Source organism: Amphibalanus amphitrite, unplaced genomic scaffold (assembly GCF_019059575.1).
Source record: "Amphibalanus amphitrite isolate SeventyFive unplaced genomic scaffold, NRLGWU_Aamphi_draft 000680F_arrow, whole genome shotgun sequence".
NCBI classification, from domain to species: Eukaryota; Metazoa; Arthropoda; class Thecostraca; order Balanomorpha; family Balanidae; genus Amphibalanus; species Amphibalanus amphitrite.
The window spans coordinates 172,320-188,635 of record NW_024882174.1 but is presented as its reverse complement, the minus strand read 5'-3'; the positions used below and the strand labels follow the sequence as shown (position 1 = coordinate 188,635).

At 54.1% G+C, this 16,316-nt stretch overlaps 2 protein-coding genes across 3 annotated transcripts in view; both read right to left on the bottom strand.

Annotated features, from left to right (window-relative positions):
* The window catches only part of LOC122364500 (forkhead box protein O6-like), a 31,633-nt gene extending 24,230 nt beyond the window's left edge, over positions 1 to 7,403 (bottom strand). For both annotated transcript variants that reach the window (XM_043334919.1, XM_043334920.1), the window contains exon 1: positions 6,976 to 7,403. In XM_043334919.1, the coding sequence (XP_043190854.1) occupies positions 6,976 to 7,314 (339 nt within the window). In that variant the 5' untranslated portion in view covers positions 7,315 to 7,403. The remainder of the gene's footprint in view (positions 1 to 6,975) is intronic.
* Positions 7,404 to 8,413: 1,010 nt separating this feature from the next.
* On the bottom strand, positions 8,414 to 16,040 carry LOC122364515 (importin subunit alpha-6-like). Its single transcript, XM_043334947.1, has 9 exons — positions 15,745 to 16,040; positions 13,819 to 14,004; positions 13,419 to 13,616; positions 12,098 to 12,318; positions 11,488 to 11,754; positions 10,870 to 11,074; positions 10,219 to 10,362; positions 9,664 to 9,820; positions 8,414 to 9,307 (listed from the first exon to the last, which is right to left on the bottom strand). The coding sequence occupies exons 2-9, from the start codon at positions 13,990 to 13,992 to the stop codon at positions 9,126 to 9,128; spliced, it is 1,548 nt and encodes a 515-aa protein (XP_043190882.1). The 5' UTR covers positions 13,993 to 14,004; positions 15,745 to 16,040; the 3' UTR covers positions 8,414 to 9,125.
* Positions 16,041 to 16,316: the final 276 nt, after the last annotated feature.

Genomic DNA, 16,316 nt, shown 5'->3' with positions numbered 1-16,316 from the left:
ATGGAGCAGCTGCCCGTGTGAACTGTCAGGTGCAGAGGGAAGGGGGGGGAGGAAATGGCTGCCCCCGGTGGAGAGGCTGAAATCGCGGCACATCGGCTACAGGTCTAATCGCCAAAGAGCACGCGATAGACGAAATAAATCATAGTACCATTGTTTTCTTTTCTTCTTGAGTTTCTGAAAGACAACACTTTTGGGCTCAAACCTCGTCCAAAAGTCTCTCTGAAGCTGATTGGTAGGCATCAGGCTTGAATAATTTAGAAAAATGAGCTGTCAAGGCGCTCCTGGTCGTCGTCACATCGATATTGGGTGACCTTACCTCCAGCAGTCCCTGGATCCGCGCCTCATTCCAACGTTCATTACCCATTACCCAGCCTGAGTACCATACCAGAGCTCGAAGGGGCGGTCCGTTCCCCCTTTCCAGAAAAGTCCGGGACGGGGCGGCCGATCGGCGCGACAAAGGGCCGTCCCCGCCCGCCGCTATTGCCGGCTGAATGGGCTGCCGGCCCGCGGCAGGCCTGTTTTCGGCTCGGCATACCATCTGCGGAGCGGGTGGGTCATCCTCCGTCCGAGATGGGTCCTCTGATGGGTCGCCAATGTCACTCCGGAGTCCGGACTGACCCGCCGGCGGCCTGTCCCTGCCGGTCACATACCGCCGCGCTGGGAGGGGGCCGCCCCCGGCAGGTGGGCCGTCGGCCTCCGTCATCCGCCCACCCCTCCCAGGCAGACTCCGCTGGCCCCAGGCTGGGAGCTATACTGTCTAAGCTATACGCCTATCTGCTACCCCCTGCAGTCATCTATCTGCTACCCCCTGTCCCCGTCCCCCGGGTAAGGGACCCTGCAGGTACTGGACACTGGACAGGATGGGAAATGGTCATCAGACCACCGCCGATATGTTACATCCTGTTCACGTTGACCCACCTGGCGGTCTCACCCTAATTCGTTTTCAGTCATCCGGTAACTAACCGTATCGGAATCAGATGTCAAAAGGTCATGGGACGCTGAAAGACACTGCGAGGACGATGGCGATGTTGATTTTTTTTTGCGATTCTATTTTTGAGAATGATGGCGATGTTGTCTGAGTTTTTATGGCTTTACCTTCTAGAGGCGCCCGAGCCATGGCATTAAACAGGGGCGGAGCTTCCTATACAGTTGGTTGGGCGGCTACCCCACCAATAAGCGTTTTGCCCCACCAACTTTAGCTGATTTCTAAGACTTTGTTGCTTTGCAAATTAATCTTTTTCGCATTGAAGAGCTTTGGAATGTCTGTTTAATGCAAAATATTTTATCTGTAATGATAGGAATTGATTCAATGTGTTATTTTATTTAACTTCATAATCGAACATTGTTGGCTTGACGACTTTTTGCCCCACCAACTTCTCTGGAAAAGCTCCACCCATAGCATTAAATATTGATTTCGAGATGATAAAAAGGAGAGATAAAGGCATTGTTGTGAGCTCATACCTATGCAACCGGTAACAAACGGAGGCATGTCGGTTGCCTTGGATAATTAATGCCGGGCGCCAGCCAGCACCTGTAGCCGCACCTCTCAGTCCGGCGGCCAGTAATTACGGAGACGGACCGACCCGGGAGGCTCGGCTCGGTTTTCCGCTCGGTAAACCCACCGCCGGCAGCTGAACCGGCCCGTACCGGCCTGTCCTGCTGGCGCCCCCATTGTCCGGACGTGTCCGGATCGGCGCCCGTACCCGCACCGTCCGCCCGCGCGCCGGCCCGGGATTCAGCCCACTGCCCGCACGCACACGCACACGCCGCCCGTCCACCGGCGCCCGCACCTCCGCGGAATACGCACCACCTTGTTTACGCTTTTTCGGCCAACCCTCTCGTCTCGCGCCGGTCCGCCGCCGTCGCCGCGGGCAGGTGCCCTTGTTGCGCGTGACTGGCCGGCCGGTGGGGCCGCGCCGGCCCGTGGGGAGGGGACCGTGCCGGCCGCCGCGGCCCGCGGGTCGGGGTGGCAACAGGTGGTGCAGGCAGCCGGGCCGGTGAGCGGACGGCAGCTCCGCCCCGGGCTGTCGATACAGCCCGACGATTGGGCAGTAATGCGGCTTTGGGTGGCAATCGTCATAAATAGTTCATTGCTAAATCGGCGATCTCGCCATCTACGTCGTCATTCTTAGCATCGACTTTTTCGGGCGCGTTTGTTGCGCATTCCTTACAAACAAAAAATATTGTAACTCAATGCCCACCGAAAGTGCAGGTATCAAACCATCAATGGTCAGACCCGACACCGTTGAACCCGGTGCTGAGCCGCCACGTCCCCTCCCCGTTGGACAGCCGGCGGCGGCTGGCGCACGTGACCTGCCGGCGACCTTGTGCGATGGCCCGGCGCGGCTCCGGTTACGGGCGCCGGTCGGGTGTCGGCGGGCCACTGCCGACCGGCGCCGGCTCTCCCCGCCGGCCGACTCACCGGCATTGACGTAGGACCCGGTACAGGGAGCCGTGAATGCAGCGTCAGCAGTGCACAGCTCAGGGCAGCGGGTTGGGGTACACTCAGCCCCAGACGCCGCAGACAGAGATAGGCAGTTCCGCGGAGGGCCGAGGGCGATAAGTGTTTCACGAACGCCGGGTCAGCCATTCCCGGAGGGACATGTGAGCCTCCCCGTGATGTCGACAATGGGCATTGTAAGGCATTCATGGGACGCCAGGGCCAAGGGCGCGATCGATGTTCGGTGAGTGGGACCATTGCAGGAATTGTGCCCGAGAAAGTAAGGAACAGACACGCCTTGACCGAAGCGTTCGTTAGCTCGGCCAGTGTCAGTGGATAGCATGGGCTGCGTGTGGAGAAGCCGGCATGCAGTGAGCACAGCGGGTGCAGACGCAGCCGCTGCCTGGCCTGAGTTAGAGCACAGTGGCACCGGTAATCATGCGGCGTGCCTGGAATACATTTCACTTTTTATCCCAAGCCGCAGCTGGCTGCCGCGAAGGAGCAAACGTCCGAGCTTTTACCGAGCTCACTTTCCGCTGCTGGCGGCGGCTGGCGCACTGCGCCGCCGTGCCCAGCAGCTATGCGGGTTGCCTACCGGTCAGGGGATTCAGCGCCGGCTATAAACGCGAGCGATGCGGCGACGGCGGCCAGCTCCAGCCAGAGCCGCCCGTAAAGCTGCGTCCGGGGCGTGCGGTCGGCGGGGCTCGCAGTTACATAGTCTGTGTTGACCTTTTAAGCAGGTCTTTAAGAAGGCACCTCCGAGATTTCGTAATTCGTGCAGAACTGACTGTAGGTATCTTTAGAAATCTTTACAAACCTATTTTGAAACCTATCTTTAGAAAAATGTGCCAAAATTGTAGTTTGCAGCAAAAATAAATAAGTGCCTACGCCCTCCACATACGAGTATTTGTAATTTGTTATGCATTTTGTTGCATCTCTGGACGCTTTTATGACGCATCATTTTAAATTCATTTGTGAGAATAGGTATAGCTGTTGTCGTATTCCGAATCTGCTGGATTAGTGTGTCGGCGACTGGCGAGCGCTGCACTGTCCTCTGGGTTGACGGCCGGGGTTCGAACGCGATTGCCTATGTCCGGAGTGAAGCGCCCACTGCCGCCCGGATACTGAGACACGGGCCGTGTCATCGTGCTCACAGTTCACTCACCGAGGACGCGGCGGCACGGGCCGTGCGACCCGTGCAGACGGCCGGCCGCCGGGGGATACCGTTCGAGGAGGCCCACTGAACGGCGGAGTGACTCATGAGGCGCCCAGTCACGGGGCTGACTGACTGATAAGCGGGCGACAGCGTGGAACCGTCCAGACGGCCAGCCTCTGTGCCCCGGCCCAGCGAGACGATACATGACGTGTGTGGTCAGCCGGTCTGCATGTGACCGCATTCTCGGTGTATGTACCTACAAGTTACAGTGTATGTACGAGAAGATTGCGCTTAATCGGACATACCTACAAGCAAACTACAAGTTGCCGATAGTCGTGCTCTGCCTACTGACGCGAACCAATTTAAAACATGATTAACATTAGCATAACATAAGTACAACATTAGCTGTAACTTGGATAAGCATAGCGCGTTCAAAGCCAAGGGTTCAGTAGGTAATCAAATGTTTGTCACATTTTTTTTTCAAATTCCGTTCGCCCTCATATTTAAAAGTTCCGCATTTTTTGTATTTGTGAATACTTATTCTGGCTCGACCTTCAATGCATAGGTACACAATATAATACGCATTACGCGCATAAAAACAAAACGTAACATTGGTTACTTCAGATCGCAGGCGTCCGTATTAAACGGCATCGATGGCACTATCTGCACCAGTCCCGTGTCCGGAACCCGAGCACCCGCCGTGACCTCCCCGAGGACCGCGTCAGAAGACGGGACCGGACCCGGAAGGCGAGTCTGGCCCTGACCGCGCTGTGACAAAAGGGACGCGGCGACGTCGCGTCAGCCGCGCAGCAAGCGGACAGAGGGGCAGCGGGCCCTGCCGACTCGGTTCGGGGGGCATGCTGAACACACACACCAATACTGACAGGTCTCGTGCAGCTATTCATATCCTCTGATGGACAGAGGCGGCGCATCCCTAGACGGCCACAGAACGATAACTATAAATGGAGCCGGAGGAGATTGTGAGAAAAGACATGGGAATTGTAAGGAAGGGAGGAAGGAAGCATCAATGGCTAAGGCAGGGTAAGAAAAGAAGGGATTGCTGTAACAAGTATGTAAAGAAGAGACGGCCAAGGACGAGAACGGAGCTGCGAAAAGACGGTCGGAAAAGAAGGAACCTGTAGGATCGAAAACCGACCACGGGAGGGGGCATGTGAGGGGAATATATTAGGTACAGGGCGAGTGGGACTGCCGAGGGGAGGGCTGTGTAGTGTTGCAAGGAGGCGTGGGCTGGGACGGCGGCGGCGGCGGTGGCGGCTGTTGGCACCACGGCCGAGAGAGGGAGGATCTGGCAAGGCCGACCTTGGCGCGAGATGCTCGCCGCCGGCGACAAAAACGCCCGCCGCAGACCTGACAGCATGCAGAACGCCCTCGCATTGCAGCCAGCGGCGGACAGATGGGACTGACTGACGGATGAGCACATACAGGGCCGATTGGGCTCCCAGCCGACACCGAGGGCGAGACCGCCGCTGCAGCGCTGACCAAGAGGCGGGCGAGGTCCGTAGCAGCAGGAGTGAAACAGACACTGCGGCGCTGACCAGCGAGCCGAGATCCTGGAGAGCCGTACCATCAACGTCCCAAGCATCCAACAATGAGCATTCGATATCTCTTTACTTACCTAGGAGTCAATCTCAGTTCGAAACACAGATAGCTGGTTAAAGGCTTTTCCCCGGAGAGTTGATGTCTCCAGTTATGTCTACGAGACTTCGAAACCCCCTATAAATAGACACTGTCCGAGCAGATTCCATTCCGGCTGTGCAAGGCTCTTACACCTGTCGGTGGTCCGTTTTTTACCGGGCGCGTTTTGACGCTTTCTTTCGGCGGCGCTCGCGGAAGCGGGTCGCGCGCGCGCGGCGCTGCCGTAAAAAGCGGCTCAGCGCGGCGCCGCGCCGGCTCCATTCATCGAGCCGAGCGGCGTTTTTGCCTCCTGTGCGCAGTGAGTGAGTACCGGCGCAGTGCGTTGCCGACCCGCTCCCGCCAGAGAGTGAGAGTGCCTCCGGCCAGAAAAACGCTACCTTGGGCGGCGCGTGGTCACAGCCAAGTGCCGGCGGCACCGCACACCCGGGTAGGGTCGGGGCCGGTCACAAGTCGGCCGCTCGCGCTGGGCCAGCCGGCTGGGCCGATAGCGGAGCCAGCGACAACCGCGCTAGATCGCAGCGGACAAGGTGCAGGTCAACTGTCAAGTCAGCCATGGTACGCACAGCCAGGTCGGGTTGGATGAGCGCCAGAGATCTGGATTCAGGTCATCAAGTCAGGTCAGAGAAACTTCCAGAGGAGCGACGGAGGGAGAGAGGAGACGCTTCGAGGAGACCCGAATGGGGTGAAGAGACGCTTTGAGTACGATTAAATTTATCTTGGCTCTGAGGAGCCCAAGAGAGAAGAGACGTTCAGACGAAGAGTGAGGGGAACTGAACACTGATAGAGATTTGGAAGGAGTGGATAGACGTTCAGAGTAGTCCAGGACGCAGTGGAGACTGGAGACGGAGAGATGACTTCAGGGGACCCCAGACGGAGCGGAGAAACGGAGAGATGTTCAGAGGAGTCCAGGATGGAATGGAACGATTCCAGACGGAGAAGAGAGCCTGCCGTTCGTAGCAGTCGCTGCGCCACCCGATCACAGCCCGCCGACGCCGGCCGCTCCTGTGAAAGCGGCGCGGCTACCGCGGCTGGCCGCTATCACCGTCTGCACTGGTTGGTCGAAGAGCGACCACGGACACTGCAGAGCCACTGCTCCGACCTGAGACGGCGGCATGCGTCTGTCCATCACAGCAGAAGAGTCTGCACGCGTCCGTTTATCGAGGTCCCTCGGCCGCAAAACCAGTCGGGCGCACGCTCACCGAGAGTTGAGATATACCGCCAGTACGAGACTGCCTTGTACTGACCCGTACTGAGACCAGTGCACTAGACAACATGTGAATTACCATTAGGTATACAATAAACAGGTGCAGTTGTTTATCTCAACTCAACCCGGCTGCTTCACGAACTTTACCTATTTGCATGTTGATCGATGCAAACAATACCAAGATGCTTGTGTTGCCCGGTAGGCATAATTATAAGTTCTGGAAATAAATGTACACGAAGCCATACGCTCACCGGAGAAAATCCCAGTTCAACGCTGATCGAAAAGGCACCATTCCAGACGGTGCAGTGGTGCACGCAGCGACACGAAACATTCAACAGCTTTCCAATAAAAAAGTTTAGCCCTGTGGTTCAAGCATGAATAACCGCGACTTCGTGACCAGGAAATACACAGTCATATTTCACGGTTTACGGAGTCTCACACAAACGGTTCTCATGCATTCACACCCTGGACCATCAGTATGCTGTGCTGAGGCCCGCGGTCCCGGTCCCCTGGACCCACCTTCCATCCTGCCGAACTGGTGCTGTCGCCCTTATCCTTGAACCAGGGGATGTTGGCCACCATCCACTCGTAGACCTGGGCCAGCGTGAGGCGGCGCTCCGGCGTACTGAGGATCGCCTGCGTGATCAGGTCGGCGTAGCTGTGCGGCCCCCAGGCGTTCCGGCGGCTGGAGCCGCGCGCCTTGCCGCCGGCCGCCGCCGCTGCCGGCTGCTGCTGTTGTTGCTCGGAGGTGGGCGGCGGCGCCGGCTGCTCCGGACAGCTCTGCGCCCCGTAGCCGGGGCTGAAGCCGGCCGCCGCGCCGTCCCAGAACTGCTCCGGCTCGCCCGCCGTGTCCGTCATCTCCCGGCTGCGTGCCGCTCTCTCCCTCTGCACCGGCCGAGGGTCCCACACGCGCCGCGCGGCCGGCCGGCCACCACTGACGGCCCTGCGTGCCGCCGCCGCCACCCGTCCCACACCGATACCGGCGGCCGGGCTGGCGCTCACACAACCCTTCCCGGCCCGCCTGGTGGCCGCACGGCCCACTGCGACTTCCCCGAGCGGCGTCAGATGGCGCGGCGCCGACCGGCACTGGGCTCCGAGTGAGGCCCGGCACTACACCCCAACACTGTGGGCATGGGTGGCTGCCGAGAACCGAACTCAGACATTGTGTCAGACGGGCTCAGCCCCGGCGACTCACTAGGGTGCCTGCCCAGACCAATGTCTCCCCCTAATTCCTATCATCCTTCCGGCTCTGCAATGGTCTTATCGACCGAAAGGGCCTAACCCAAAAAAAAGACATTGTGTGAGACGCAATCACGAACGGGATGTCAGCTTAACCCGCGAGTGACAAATGCTATCTGATATGAGCGGCTGGCCAATCAAAGGCTAGCGGAGCAGCGCATCGAATCGAGATCCCTAACATCGGTGAACTTTATATTATTGCCAAACACGGTAAGATCACTTCCCAGGCATCTCAACTGACGTTGCAACAATTTCTATTAGCGTCAGAAAAACTGACGATTTAAGCGCCAGACAGCCCAGGGAGACCATGATAATGTGAGTTTCCAGAACACCAGTCTTCTGCACTCATACTCGAACACCACCAACCGCTGGCGACATTTCCGAGAGGCAGCAAGGTTACCACTGAGTCGCACTGGTGACAATGTTCCAAGAGCGCGAGATAAATGCCAAGCTGCAACACCGTACCATTTTGCAGACCGATTAGCCATACAACTATAGGCTACCACGGCTACAGAGCTTTGAATACAATACAGGATGCTGTAGACACGGTGGGCGGATTTAACCGAAACAAGTATGCACAGAAAAGTTACGCAGAATTGAAACGATATACCCGCGGAGCCATTTTACGCCGTCCACCAGAATGAACTCACGTAGCCTTACAGGCGCTGAATGTTACTGATGCGAGAACATAAAACAAATATAGCTTAAACATCTGGCGAACAGATGGATTAAACGTTTATTGAGGCACAAAGAAAAGTCTTACAATCGTGCAAATATCTCCATAAATTATTAACAAAATCGACGTTGTGTTATCAGACCGTGGAGCGGCGCTGCCGGCGGTCGGACCGTGTCCGGCCGCTGGTCCGGCGCCGGCGCGCCGCTCGGCTCCGGGGGTAAAACGTCGGCAGGGTGGCGTCGGTCGCGGCAGCCCCCGGCTGTGCCGCGCAGGTCCGTCCGTCCGTCCGTCACTGTGTCAACTCGGCCCGTCGGCGGGCCCCTCTCACCCGCGCACACTCACCACCGCACTCCCCGCTCACACTCTCTCACCCAGAGACCGCCGGCCCGCGCGCAGCAGACACACGTATAAAACAGGCCCGGCGCGTCACGGCCGGCCGTATTCCACTCAGTCCCACAGACGCACACTGCACACAAACACAGGGGGAGAGACGACAGGCGGGCCCGTCCCGCCTGCCAGTACCCGCGTTCGTCCGCATCACACTCGCCCGGTCCGCGCAGGCGCTCACTCAGACACTCCCACTCAGGCGCTCACTCAGACACTCCCACTCAGCCACTCACTCCCAAGCACCACTCGGACGTCAGGCACGCGCTGCTCTCAGTGTATCACAGTCAGTTTGCGTGTGGCGCGTGGCGCCACGGTCGGTCGGTCGGGGGCGGCCACCGGCTGACTAGAGGACGCACGCGGGGCGCCGCTAGAACTGGATGTTGGTGGGCGCGTCGCTAGGCGCCGAGAACTCGTACTCGCCGTGGGAGTCGGCCGGCGCCACCTGGGCCACCTCCTCCTCGCTGCCAAAGTACGTCTCGATAATGTCGAACGCCTTCTGGTAGATCTCCTGGTTCTTGTTCGACTGCAGGAATTCAATCTTGTCCAAACCTGCGAGAGGGTGGATTAGCGGAATAGAATTTGAGCGCAAAACAGCGGATAATAGTACAAGTCAATGATACCAGAGACCATCGTCAACCATTGTCAACCCTTCACCACCGAATCACCACCAGAGGAGGGAATAGTCTAACCAAATATGAATAGTGGATACGCACCAAATCTCCACATAACCATACGTATGCACTCCAAGCTCATTTCGATCAGTCAAAAATCGGATCCAGCATACCCCACTTCCCTTCAAAAAAAAAAAAAAAAAAAAAAACAGAGTGTCCCTTGCAGCGCCTGCACGCAATGCGACATTCGGATCATGACCGGGCATACGTATCCGTCCCGCGGCGGTAACTCACCGTAGCACTCCTCGATCATGACGGCGTACGGGTTCTGTCCCGACTGTTTGGCCTCGGCCTCCCCCAGTTTGAGGATGTTGACCAGGCCGTTGAGCGCCACCTGGATGATCTTGGGGTCCATCACGGTGAGCAGCTCGCACAGCGGCGGGATGCAGTTCTGAGGACAGAGGGGTACGGCGGTCAGCTGGGCACATCGACGGGCTCCAGAGGCCAACCAGGGATCGCTCAGTTTAAGGAAACGAGAGCAATGAGATGAAATTCAATGAGATACGGGCTCGTGGTCAGGATTAACGTGGTACCCCCACTGGACTGATTATAGAGTCAAAAGTTTGGTAAACTGAGTCGAGTCCACCCAAAGACCTGAATAGACAAACGTGGATGAACTGACGATGGGACTGGGGTTTCGCGAACATTTTGCATTTGCAGACGGATCTCGAGCAATCTACGAGCTTAAAACAGTGCATAACGGCTATCGTTGCATAAGGAAATATCCACAATACCCGCCATCCCCCCCCGCGTAATGGCGCCCTGCCGACGGTCGGTCGGCGCACTCACCTGCTGCACCAGGTACTTGATCTGGTCGGCCGTGCCGCCGGTGGTGGCGTTAGTGATGGCCCAGGCGGCCTCCTTGCGCGTGCGGAAGTCGGCCCTCCACAGAATCTCGATCAGCACCGGGAAGATGTTGGCGTCAATCACCTCCTGCGGTGCGGACAGGACGGTTAGTCACAGCGAGGGTAACGCGGGGTCGGTGATATCAGTCGGGGAAGGCACAGACAGAACGGGATGCCCGGTGTCCCCTACGGCGGGGACAGAATGGACAGTCACAGCGAGGGTAACGCGGGGGTATCAGTCGGAGGCGGTACAGACAGAAAGGGATACCCGTTGTTAGAAACGAGCTGCGAATGAACGCATGGCAACGCGTGTGTGCTGACAACAGTCTGGCATTACAAGAAGCATTAGCAAATGAAGACGTTTACCAGGCTGGTTGACCTACCTAAAAAAAAAAACATTCACACAGTTTATCAACACCCACTTCAAGTTGACCACTTGAAAGGAAAAAAGAATTATCGCACGGATACACAAAACATAACAAAGCTATCGTGCTACGATGTCATTGCTACGTTCACAATATTCAAGTGGTCTCGGTATAAGTAGCTGCGTTGGGAAGCGCCCGTCACCAGCCGGGAAGGCGGCGGCGTTACGGACCTGGATCTGCGCCTTGTTGCCGGCCGTGATGTTGCTGATGGTCCAGCAGGCCTCCTTGCGGATGTTCTCCTTGGACGAGCTGAGCAGGAAGAGCAGGCACGGCAGCGCCTGGCAGTTGAGGATCACCTGAGTCTGCATGTCGTCTCCGGTGACGATGTTGCCGACGGCCCGCAGCGCTGCGCTCACCACCGACTGCTCGCTGTTACTGCTCAGAGAGGGGCGAAGGGTGGAGAGTGGGGGGTCAGTACAGCCATATACAGTGATACACCACCTCGTCGTTACTGCTCAGAGAGGGGCGAGAGTAGCGGAGGTCAGTACATACTACACAGTACACAAACACCACCGACTGCTCGCTGTTACTGCTCACCGGAGGGGAGGGTAGCGGGGATCAGTATCAACGCAGCACGCATCGTTCATAACTGAGAGGGAAGTGGAAACCAGTACAAAAACACAATTAAATCATATTACTGAATATAGGGAGGCAGTGCAATATCGAACCGTGCAATATACTGCTCTAGACGTTCACTAAACCCTCTCCCCCTTTCCTCCTATGGGATTCTCACCGCTACCCCCCCCCCCCCACCCACCCCCCGAACGGCGGCGCGGATAGTCTCTCACATGAGCAGCTCGATGAGGCGGCGGCAGACGCCGGCGTTGATGACCGCCTGGATCTTGTTGTTGGGCCCGTCGGAGAGGTAGCCCAGCGCCCAGCACGTGTCAGCCAGCACCTCGCAGTCGGCGTCAAACAGCAGGCGCGCCAGCACCGGCAGGCACGGCGACACCTTGTCAAAGTCGGCCGGCGGGTTCTTGCCGCGGCACAGGTTGCTCAGCGCCCAGACGGCGTTCCTCTTCAGCGTCAGACGCTGGGAGTCGTTGGCCAGGATTCTGACGAAGTGAGACACAATCCAACGGTCAGCATACGGTTGGGGGCGGTGGGGGCTGACAATGAAACAAGCTGCTCAGCTGATAGCCCTACAGAGGTATGACTTAGTGCCTCCTTAGAATTGCAGTTTAATCAAAGATACCAGACAGACTTGAAAAAAAGGACAAGCTATCACAAAACCTGTGGAAGGATACCGACTAACCTATCTCCTCATACAAACCGATGCAAATAAACAGTCCCCGCAACAATAATGCCCGAAAGTGCAGTTAAAAAAGATAAGAAAACGTGAGAAGCAGCTGCAAGTTTCGCCGCTTACAAGCGCTACTCAACGACAGAATCACTCACTGTAGCAGCGGCATCAGCATCTTCTGCTCGAGCACATAGTCGCGGCACTCGGGCGAGTCTCCGGCCACGTTACCCAGCGCCCAGACGGACTGTTCGCGCACGTCCTCGTGCGGCGACTGCAGCAGACCGATGAGGATCGGCACGGCGCCCGCCTCGACCACGCGCCGCGTCTGAGCCGACGAGCCGGACGCGATGTTGGTCAGCGCCCAGGCCGCCTCGAACTGAGGGCAGGCAGAGGGGGGGGGGGGATCAGCGATCACACAGTGGAATCGGTGGTCACCGCACAGACGGTTACTACGGACGGCATGAACTTCATTGATAGGCGGATATATGTCTAAAAACTTAGGCAATTTTGTGTGCTTACTTCTCCAGTGTACGCTCGATTTTAGAATATGGCAGTGTGATATGGGCGGGTGCGGCTGACACCCACACAGTGCGGGTCGACCGAGTGCAACACAAATTTCTAATATGGCTTTTATCAAACACGCACTCCGGACATTCCATTTCTCTGGATTACAGTGCTTTACTAAATCACTTCCGGATACAGTCATTGGCTTCACGTCGAATTCAGCATGATCTGATTTTCATCAGAAACGTGTTTCATGGGAGACACGACTGTTGCCACATATTAAACAGCTTTGCACTGCACATACCCACTCGGTCGACCCGCACACAGAAACTGTTTTATGAGCCCCGTGCACGCGTCAACACCGTGAAGCTTTATTCAACAGGTGGTTTATTCAACAGGGTACCATGTCTAGTCAATTCGTTTTTATGCAGTGTTCCAGGGGCAGATTTTTTTACCGATGCCACTGGGACTTTTAAATCCCATGTTTTGAAGTATATATCATCTTTTTAAAGTCATAGAGCCTTTTTACAAGCTCGTTTTTTTAGATTCATCTTAACTCACATATTTTTTGTGCATTATATTTTTAGCTATATTTATCATAATATTTGCCTACTGTTTACTCTGCATTGTTTGCCCGTATGTCATTGTTTATCATGTATAGTGTTAGTTTGACTTCGCCTGTCAGTGGGGGTCCGCCCTGTTGGTGATCACTTGAATAAATAAATAAATAAAATAAATAAATGCAAGCGGTCGACATAAGCATCATACTACTCCATGACGTGGTTACATTTACATCGCGCTGATTTAGAAGCTAAAGACAAACTCACGCAAACCATAAAGTAGGAATTTTACCACAAGTAATGTAATTGAATACAGCAGCTGAATGATTGCTGGAAGAGCAAAGAGCAGTGATATCTAGTCGGACACAGGGGAAAGTAGAGCCTCCAGGCACTCCTCGCCGTCGCCTCTCACCTGGAGCCGCTTGTCGTCCACCTTGAGGAACTCGACGAAGCGCGGCACGATGCCGGCACGGATCACCTCGTCGATAGGCGGGTTCGGCTCGCGGCTCAGCAGCTTGCGGAACTTGTGCGTGGCCTCCGTCTGCTGGTCGAGGTCGCTGCTGTACAGCGCGTCTACTATCTCCTTGGTGATGGTCGGCTGTGGCACCTCCTGACGGGTAGACAGAAAACACAGTCACACAGAAGGGCGGCAGGCGAGAGGGCATTATCTTTCTCCGTGAACAGATTCATGCATCACAAATACATCTTTAGAAAGAGGGCAGCATGGAAAACAAACAATAAATGTTGACAGCTTTCAAACAACTGTCTTGCACTTTTCCATAATTCAAAATCAGTGAGTTTTTGGGACGGACCGTTCCGGTGGAGGAGACCTCGTCGTCCTGCAGCTCCGGCAGTGTCACGTTTCGGCGCTTGTTGAGCTGCTGCTCACGCTTCTGCTTCCTCAGCTGGATGCCCTCCTCCTCGCGGCGGCGGCGCATCTCGGCCGAGTCCAGGCCCGTGTTCTTGTAGCGGTGCTGGTGCGACATGGTGGCCCACGCCTGAACAGACAACACAATGTGCATGTGTAAAAATAATGCACATGTAAGACGGTACCCCTAACGACAGCAACAACAGTGACAGAGGTAGCAGCAAATGGTTCATGTCATCCTCCTCTCAATCATGAATGTCGTCGTCTGCAGCCTGCACTATACTCCTAAATGATGCCTAATTTTAAGAATGATGGCACCAGTAAACTGAGGGTCAGGAGTTTGTGAAATTCCTTCTTTATCTACATTTCAACTTCCACTGCAAATAAGATAAGATAGTGTGTCATCACTCATCAGTCCTGTGTTTATGGTACAGGCACCAATAACACATTGCAATTTGACAGCATGCATGTGCAAGCATTCTCACTAAATTTGGATACATTAAATACTGCCAGATTGGTCAGGAACTTCAGGGACAGTTAAGTGGATGTGAATAGAGAGAAGGAAAGATGGTACCCATAAAGACACAATTTGCAGTGTGGACATACCATTACCATGAATAATGAATTTTCTGTCAAATGTGTCAATACCTATTCATTTTCTGGCACATTAGATTTAGTCAGTGTGATTTGAAGGTATAACATCTGAATTATAAACAGACAATAATTTTCATATAACACACTAAATATATTTGGATAGATATCCTTATGGCTTATTTCATAATGTGGAGAGAGAGAGGTCACAAAACTAATTTAACAACCAATTGAATGTTATCAGGACTTAAAGGCAAACATAATTCAAATCTTGTCATGTAATTTTTTTTTCATACACATGTTCACATATGAATTCTAGACAAACTTACCATTGCAAGATACTAGATTATGAAAAGCCAATTTTAGGTTTCAGTTTAGGTTTTAAGATGTGAGCTAGGATTAGACATTGCCTATTTGGTGCTCACTTCAAAGCATAGGTACTGGATTTAAATCACATTGAGGATGGATGGTTTGAGGATGGTACTAACAGATACATCACCAAAATTACTCTATGCCTGAGTTGCCCAATAATTTTATCTGCACTGCAGTCATGTAAAAAGTGAACACTAATGTCAAAAAGTACTAGCAAACCTTACCAATATTATATATTTATACATAAACATTCTTTTATGACATTGCTGCTGAAACCTTACGGCAACTTTTATGCCTTAAATAGATAAGATAAAATATCCAGCTGACAATTCTTTCTGGTGGAAAACTGGCTTTAAGTCAATGTCCTGCATGTTCAACTCATAACCTAACCACCTCCTTTGAATCCTTGTTATTGCCTGAAGTCTGCTTAGTAGGTAGCGCATGGCGCATAGTATACCAATCCAGACAACAGCCAAGGACGCACTTGAAGATCAAAACCATACGCAAATGCACTTGAACCCTACAGCTATGTTCCCAAATCCACCAAGAAATCCACCACACAGTTCATGTGTCTACCAATAAAATGTCCAGTATTAGGCACCATTCATGATATAGCTCCGTAAAATCCAGTATCGGTATGCATGCATGCAGGCATCAAATGTAATTTCTTCTGAAATCCAAAGCATATGTTTTGAAGCTCAAAAGTCTTGTAATATCTCCACCTTAGTGATTTTAATGGGCAACAAAACCCAGATAGCACAGTCATCTGATTTTTTAGAAACTTTAATTATATTTGGGCTCATTCACATTTAATTATCGATGATAAACCAAATGTTTAACGACGAACATGGCGCGCGGGCCGATGGCTATGAACGCGGAAAATCAATAAATTAAAAGCTGCACTCACCAATAACGATGCTGGAAGCAATCAAATTGAGGAGAAGATTATCAATATTACGAAAAATACTAATAACACTCAGCAAACTTTCCAGAGGTTCCACTGCAATGTGCTTGCAGCGTGCGCCACTTTCGCCCCAACCTGCCTGGGAAAATGTGGAAGGAAAGTGAGGGAGGGGCGGGAGGGGAGGAGAGGGGAAGAGAATGTTCGACACCGTTCGAGGATATAGTGCTTCGGATAATTGATTTTAATGCTAAAGTTTGTTTCAAAATCAATGAATGTTCAGAAAAAATGGTTATCAAAGTAAGTGGATGCGCTGGGGCGGCGCAGCACCTCATAGAATGATCAGTGACGTCATATTGGCCACCCTGCAGGGCTTATTAGGCGGTGACGGGCGGCCAGTAGCCCCTCGAGCCCTCCCCTACAGCTCCAGAGTGCTCCATGTTTATTCACCATCGCCCCATGGCCCTAAACCGGGTGAGTGACCATAGGCTAACCATCCGCTGTACTGGAAAAGGCAAACAGATTGCAAAACTAGAACGGATGCTATGGAAAAAGTGACGAGTTACTAAACGCGCTTC

What these genes read in the sequence shown, in the direction of transcription:
- LOC122364515 (XM_043334947.1), bottom strand. Translation starts at nt 13,992, where the DNA reads ATGTCGCACCAGCACCGCTACAAGAACACGGGCCTGGACTCGGCCGAG. An exon ending in TGGACGACAAGCGGCTCCAG is followed by an intron (nt 12,319 to 13,418) that starts GTGAGAGGCGAC and finishes GCCTGCCCTCAG; the next exon opens with TTCGAGGCGGCCTGGGCGCT. An exon ending in ATGCTGATGCCGCTGCTACA is followed by an intron (nt 11,755 to 12,097) that starts GTGAGTGATTCT and finishes TCACTTCGTCAG; the next exon opens with AATCCTGGCCAACGACTCCC.